The sequence below is a fragment of the Onychostoma macrolepis genome, chromosome 23, assembly GCF_012432095.1.
Source record: "Onychostoma macrolepis isolate SWU-2019 chromosome 23, ASM1243209v1, whole genome shotgun sequence".
Taxonomy (NCBI): Eukaryota; Metazoa; Chordata; class Actinopteri; order Cypriniformes; family Cyprinidae; genus Onychostoma; species Onychostoma macrolepis.
Genome location: NC_081177.1, coordinates 6,235,125 through 6,242,916, shown reverse-complemented (window position 1 = coordinate 6,242,916; position 7,792 = coordinate 6,235,125). Strand labels below are relative to the sequence as shown.

General features: G+C 35.1%; 1 protein-coding gene across 2 annotated transcripts in view; it reads right to left on the bottom strand.

The window, feature by feature from the left end:
- Window positions 1-3,883: 3,883 nt before the first annotated feature.
- src (v-src avian sarcoma (Schmidt-Ruppin A-2) viral oncogene homolog) overlaps window positions 3,884-7,792 on the bottom strand; it is a 58,706-nt gene continuing 54,797 nt past the window's right edge. For both annotated transcript variants that reach the window (XM_058762455.1, XM_058762456.1), the window contains one exon: window positions 3,884-7,060. In XM_058762455.1, coding sequence (XP_058618438.1) covers window positions 6,852-7,060 — 209 coding nt within the window. In that variant the 3' untranslated portion in view covers window positions 3,884-6,851. The remainder of the gene's footprint in view (window positions 7,061-7,792) is intronic.

The following is a 7,792-nucleotide window of genomic DNA, read 5'->3' as shown; positions in this document are numbered from 1 at the left end:
AATAAATAAAATAATTTGTAATAACATGGTGTAGCCATTGGACACCTGTATGATCGTATGTATACAATCCCTATTGCTGAGAACAGTGTTTTCAGAAATAATTTTAGTTGGATATACTGTGGCTGATTTGTAGATTTATTATGTCTCTTTGTTATTTTTATTTATTTATTTATTTTTGTTATGACGCCCAATTCTGACTGTGAACAGAACAAGTGTGACCAATTTTAAAACCATTTAGTCAAGTTTTTTGTTTTCACATGGCAAGTGCCACAAAAGTCATTACGTTCCATCTGATAAAGTAAATAATAATAATAATAATGTCATATTTCATTTTGCCACATGAATCTCTGGGTTCTTCCAGATGCTGGCTTTTACAAGTAAGATCTTTCAGGAACCACTTCGATGTTAACAGATCTTACAATAACCCTTTTTTAAAATTTGAGTTCCTCCAGGAACCTCCAGAGCACTTTAAGGTCTCGGTGTAATGAAATGGTGAATCCAAAACCTAAGAACTGGAAACGAAGGATCCCATGAGTTCCTGCACGAACTGCAAAGACAGTCATGGTTCCTCCAGGAACCCTTTTATGAGAAAAATAGCTTTGGGGCACTTAAAATACATTTTGAAGTTCCTAGAGTACTCAAAAGGATATCTGAGGCACCTTTAGTTTTTACAGTGACAAGTATTAAACAATTATATGGAAACCATCCAAAACTCTGTTAATCCTAAAGCAGTCAAAACTGTATTACTGTCTATATTTATCCTATATGTCCTCTTTACAAAAAAAAAAAAAAAAAAACCATGGTAGGCCTATTTGTAGTAAAACTGTGGTTATACAAACGGTAATCAATACGCTAAAAACCATGATAAACACTTTTACTATATGCTAATAAAACAATTTTCTTAAGGGATTTGTATCTGTATATGCTTTGTTTCTTTTTTCTGTTTTGTTTTTATACCTGTACTGATTTAATGGTTTGATGTTTTACGCTGTTTAATAAAAAAAAAAAAAAAAAGAGAGAGAGAGAATGAAAGAAAGCCCAATCCAAATAGTGATTCACGACCCCGCTTCGAAGTTCCAATCTGAATCAAATGATTTGTGAACCCGCTTTGAAGTCCCGATCAGGGGTGTGTTTCCCAAAAGCAACTATAGAGTTAAATGGAATTAACGACCATATTTAGCATACATGCTTTTGGGAAACGCATCCCTGAATGATTCACTAACCCGCACAGAAGTTCTGATCTGAATCAAATGATTCGCGAACCTGCTCCAAAGTTCCAATCTAAATCAAATGATTCGCAAACCTGCTCCGAAGACCCGATCTGAATAAAGATTTGCGAGCCAGCTGGAATCCCGATCTGAATGATTCACGACCCCGCTCCGAAGTAGCCTAAATCAAATCCGTGCTCCAAAGTCCCGATCTGAATAATGATTTGCAAACCATATTTCAGATTGGGAGCATATCACGAATCTTTCAATTCAGGAAAATGATTGGCAAACCCCCTCCAAAGTTCCGATCAATCAAATAATTCGCGATAAGCGCTCCGAAGTCCCATTCAAATGATTCACAATACATGCTTTTAAGTCCCTATGAATCAAATGATTTTGCAATGCAGTGGTGATTTGGAGTTTTGAAAAACTCACTATGTGCTTTAAAAAAAAAACCTTAACAAACGTTGTCGAAATTCGAAAATGAATGGCTCTTTTGGTCTGTTTTTCAGTTTGAATCAATTGGAGCGGTTCCAGCGTAAATGACTCACTCAGTTGACTCTGTTTGTCTGTTCCTCCACTTGTTGTGCCTTCAGCTGTGTTTATATCCCAGATAGCACACGTACATCTGCAAGATGTCTGTTAAAGATCACTTGATCTGGAAAGCATCTATTGTGTGACATCTGTAAGTTGTCAGTTTTACATACATTCTAAATCATCAACATCTTAAAGGCATCTAATAGATGTCTATTTGACATCTAAAAGGAAATGTTCAACGTTAATTTAAAACGTTCAATTTATTAGTATATAATGTAATAAATATTTGAGAAATTATTTATGATTGTATTAGTTTTAGAGAGTGATATTCAATGGAAAAAGCAAATGGTAAAAGCAGATGAACACAAAACAAATCCTAAAGGAGCCCAAAGGGATCAGACTGAATGATGTCAGGTCACATGGGATTTATGGACCCTCTGCTGGGGAACACCTTTGTTTTTCCTTTGTTTTCATTAATTGTCTTTCCATTTACCATTCTATTATATATTATTATTATTTTAATATAACATCTTTATTTTATGTATAGCACACATATAGCAAGCTTCTCAACACTGTAAAAAAAAAAAAATAAAACTTAAAATTTTAAGGCAACCAGCTTCAGCAGATTTTTGAGTTTGCTCAACTTGTTTTTGTGGGGGATTCTCAAATTGTTGTTGTATAAACTTAAAACGACAAGTTGAGAAAACTCAAAAATCTGCTGAAGCTGGTTGCCTTAAAAATTGTACCCTATAACGATTAAAAAAATTAAGAGACTGAGCTTCTCTATTATCATTAAATCATGCTATTAGCTTTATATATTAGAACTGCTGTTCTTGAAGTACTGCAGTTTATATTCATATATGGACTTATTCGCCACACTTAAAATGCTTTTTAAGGGCCATTGCATATTAATTTCACTTATAGCAGAATATACGCTATATAAATTAAGTTTATTATCATTATAATAATCAATATGAGCAAGCATAATTCAAGGGTAATAATCATATATCACAGTAGCATGTATGCCTTTGCCCAGATCTGTGCTAATTACACAAATGTTGCAGGTTCAGTTCTTCTTACAGACAACATATTAATGTTAATTATTAAGATCACACGCTATTGCACCAGTTTTCCTTTAACTCTCTGTTTAGCAAATCACAGTAAATGCTTGAGGCCAGATTTTACAGCATTTCCTTATAGAATCAGCTGTAAAAGATTAACAAGGAATGGCCAGGTTAATAATCTGCTATTTTTGTCAAGGAACAAAAATCAGGGTATTCAAATTTAAAGGTAAAATAGTTCACCCCAAAATGAGCATTTTCTGAAAATCCCTCACGCCATCCAAGAAGTGGATGAGTTGTTAATTCATGGGAACAGATCTGGATAAAATTAGCATCGCATCGCTTGCTCACCAATGGATCCTCTGCAGTGAATGGGTGCCGTCAGAATGAGACTCCAAACAGCTCATAAAAACATCATAATAATCCACACCACTCCAGTCCATCAGTTAACATCTTAAAGTGGAGCGAAAAGCTACGTGTTTGTAAGAAACAAATCAATAAGACGTTTAAACGGTCACTTCTGACCAAAATATCAGCCAATAACGCTTCCTTCAGTGAAAAAGTCCATCTCCTGTTTTTCTCTCACATCAAAATCCACAGACATATTTTTGAACTGTTTTGGCTTGTAAACGGTGCCTGATCTGTGCATATTTCTCTCCTGATTCAGACAAGATGACTTTTTCACTGGAGAAAGCAGTATTTTGGATAGAGGACTAGTATTTTAGCTGGTTTGAAAAAAAAAAAAAGTCTTAATGATGGATTTGTTTCTTGCCAACAAAAAGTTATTTTGCTTCACAGAATTTGAATTAATGTACTGGAGTCTGTGGATTACTTGTGGATTATTGTGATGTTTTTATCAGCTGTTTGGACTCTCATTCTGATGGCACCCATTCACTGCAGAGCATCCATTCGTGAGCAAGTGATGAAATGCTACATTTCTCCAAATCTGATGAAGAAACACTCATCTACATCTTGGATGACCCGAGGCCTAAATCTTCAGAAAATTTTAATTTCTGAGTGAACTATTCCTTTAAAACAAGTTGCGAAATAAAAACACTCATGCGCTTAAATCCAAGCTTTAGAAACATAGTTTATTGCACTTAAAAAAAAAAAAAAAAGATAACACCATGTCATAAATTTTTAAAGTACAAATCTCATTTCAGTGTTATTTCATATTTTGAAACCAGTCATCGCAGAACTGTACACTGGGAGCAAGTACCTGGAATCTGACTGAAAGCAACTGCAGTTAAAATACAGACACGCAACTCAAAGAAAACAACTGCATAGTTTGAATACATTAGATTGGGATGCACTAATATTGTGGTTACTTGTAGATTTGACTCGTTTTACTTGTCATAATTTTATTTTTCCAGTTCTTCAGCACGAACCAGCAGAACACGCCATTCGTCCATCCATCGTCAAATATCCTCCGTAAGTCACATTACGATCAGAGCGATGCATACAGTGCAGTTTACTTTGCAGTAACTACCTGTCAAAATCAACAGCAGATGTATTGCAAGTTAAAACAGTTAAAAAGTAATAATAAAACTTTAGTGCCAAAGTCACACCTCAAGAAATGACTCTTAAAGGTGAGCTTCTTACTGTAAATAAAAATAAAGAAAGTGACTTGAATCTGTGAATCCTTCCCGTTTTGTGATTGGCTGCTTCTCTATGCATTCAGTTGCTGTAGGAAAACCAGATTTGCAGAACGCAACTAGGATATTTTTGCGATCGGCTTCGCGCAGGACCAAACATCTACCTATAACATTGATCTTACGGGGAGAAACAAGCAAAGCTCTGCTGAACATAAAACTGAGGCAATATGAATAAATATGAAAAGAATATTTACATACGAAAGTATTTACAGAATATTTCGACAGGCGTCACACATCTACCAGCTAAAGTACTGCGATTACAGCTGCATGCCATTCTAAACAACTCATCGGGACATTTCCAAACCCTTACCATAAATGCAACCATCATCGTATCAGCACAAACATCCCTACAACTCTAATCTATTTCATTCTACATTGTCTCAGCAGTGATTATATTATTTATTCGGGTATCTCAAACCATCACTAACACCTCACAGACAAGGTTCATGGCTTTCTGTGGATCTTATGGGAAAGCAGTAGTGATGGGATTGAGGTCATTATCCACAATTATATATAACAATGGCTATTTTGCATATAACATATTGGCGACTTTGATGGCATGTGTCAGAATTTGTTTCAAAAAGCCCAAAAGATAAAACGTTTCAAATTCAAGCATTTAAGGAGCTTTGAGGAGTCAGTTCAAACATCTCTTGAACAATATTCATGAGTGATAAAAGCAATAGTTCACAGACACTACAAAAGTAGATTTTCTTCCTCAGTGTTTTTGTCTTGTTTTCCAGTACAAATATTTCAACATCCTTAAATCAACTTGAGAAGCAAAATACTCATGATAAAAAGTTTTGTTTTCTGAAAAAAAAAAAAAAGATCAAAATTAAGTGAGTTTAGGCTTAAAACGAGAAAAAATATCTGGGTGAGAAAAATACTTAATTATAAGGCTAAACAAGTTGCCAGATATTTTTCTTGTTTTAAACAGAGTCACTTAATTTCAGAAAACAACTATCTTATATCATTTCGCTTGATGTATGAATGTTAAGATATTAGTAATGGGAAAACAAGGCAAAAATACTAAGGAAAAAAATTTTTTTTTGCAGTGTAAAAATTTAAATTGTCATAATTTACTCACCCTTATGTCATTCCAAACTTTTACGCTGTTATTTTTGCCATGGGATACAAAAAGAAACATTTAGAGGACGTTTTTCCTCATGCAATAAATGTAAAAGTACTGTTTATGGAAAAGAGCAGCATGAACATTCATCTAAACATCTCCGTTTGCGTTTTACATGACACGAGGGTTAGAAAATGACAACTTTCTTTTTTTTTTTCCAGTGAACTATTCCTTTAAATTCTAGTTACAAAGCCTGCTCATCCTCTTTGTTACAAAAACAACATTAATAAAAATACATTTGATACATAATAAAACAGTACAAAATTCATTTTTTTCCTTTGTATTGGCACACAAAGTAGGACTATACAGTCATTTCTGCTTTAAACAAAAACAATGCTATATATATCAGTAGTTGTTTTGAATACTAGAAGAGTAGAATAACTGTATCAAATGAAACCACATTCTGAACGATTCTCTATTTGAGTCCATATCAAAAGGAAGAATGTTTCATTTACATCATTTCAGAATTCAGAACGAATTCCAATCATGTGACCAGTGTTCAACCAATCACGTTCTTATTCCAGTTTATCCAGGTTGATACAAAAGAAACCAACAAACATAGTGGGACGAAAGCTCATTTCTACCATTAAAAAGCATAAAATACCATGTTCAGATACAGACCCTGGATATCTATTGGAAGACATTAACGGGAACGTCCGTTCGTCACGAGAGAGCTGCAGTCACAGATGTCTCCCAACATGCGCTGACGCATCTAACCTTGTCCATCTGAGCTTGTGAACGGGTCGCAGGGTTCACGACGAACACCAGAGCTGATGGAGCTGACGCTTTAGGGGTTTGTTCGGGGATAGAAGTGAGGGATTGTGGGAGGAGGATGAATGACAGATCTGGAGCATCCGCTAAAAGGGTTTAGGAGAGAAGTGGTGGTACATCGAGGTCAAGAAAACAGCTAGGGATCAATCCGCAGAGCTTCGGAAATAAAGCCTTGCAACAATTATCAGCAGAAACGGCGGCTGAAGAAGCAATTTGTTATTGAATTTCTTTGCAGAAAAGATGCATCTTGTCTTGCTGTTTGCAGCTCATCTGCGATGAAAGTGGAAAAACATGCGATTATAATGCTGTAACACTGAGACCATGTGAAAACCCAATAAGTTGCTTTAAATGGGCTGATTTAGCTGGATGCAATGTTGTTGTCCCATGTGGATCAGTTTTGTTTGGGTTATGTCACAAACATCCCGCGTTCGTTTTCCCGGTCAGGGAAATGATATCCTTTTCGCTGCTCTCACTCTTGACTGGATCTGCATCTCTAGAGGTTCTCGCCTGGCTGGTACTGTGGTTCAGTGGAGGTGAAGTAGTCTTCCAGAAAGCCCTGGAGGTATTCAAAGGTGGGCCGCTCTTCGGGCTCCTTGCGCCAGCAGGTCAGCATCAGCTCGTGCAGGGATTCGGGGCACTCGGCGGGACAGGGCATCCTGTAACCACGCTCCACCTGGTCCAGCACCTCCCGGTTCACCATACCTGAGCGGAGGAGACAAGTCAAACAGGGTGGATGTGGGTCAGGTGTCAGATTGTGGTGCAGGCACATTTTAACCAGGCAGAGGATGTGGGTTGTCAGCAGGGAGGAACAACCAGAAATGTTGTCATGTGCCCTTTGCGAAGAGGGCTCTTTAAAATGTCATTTAATATGACAATATTATGTGTTATATTGTCATAAACAGACCCTCAAAAACATTTTAAAATGTTCTTTTAAATATGAATTTTAAATATAATAATAATAATAATAAAAACTCACTGCGTTGAATGTCATTTCTTTTAAGTTTAAAAGTATACATTTTTTGGGAGATGAAAACCCTGCATTGGACTCAATGTGAATAATTTGGAAATAATAATAATAACTTATATTTTTAAACAAATTATTACATTATGGCCAGTGGAAAAAAAATATTATTTTTTATAAACAAAAATGTTTAAACTCAATGTGTTGGATTTAGTGTGAATAATTCTAAGGGAAAATTATTTGAATGTAATTGTTTAGTAAGTTTAAAAGAATAAAATTTTTAAGAGATAAAAAAAAACTGGATAATATATACATACACACACACACATACATATATACACATATATATATATACACACACACACACACACACACATACATACATATATATATATATATATATATATATATATATATATATATATATATATATATATATATATATACATTATATATATGTATGTATGTCGTAT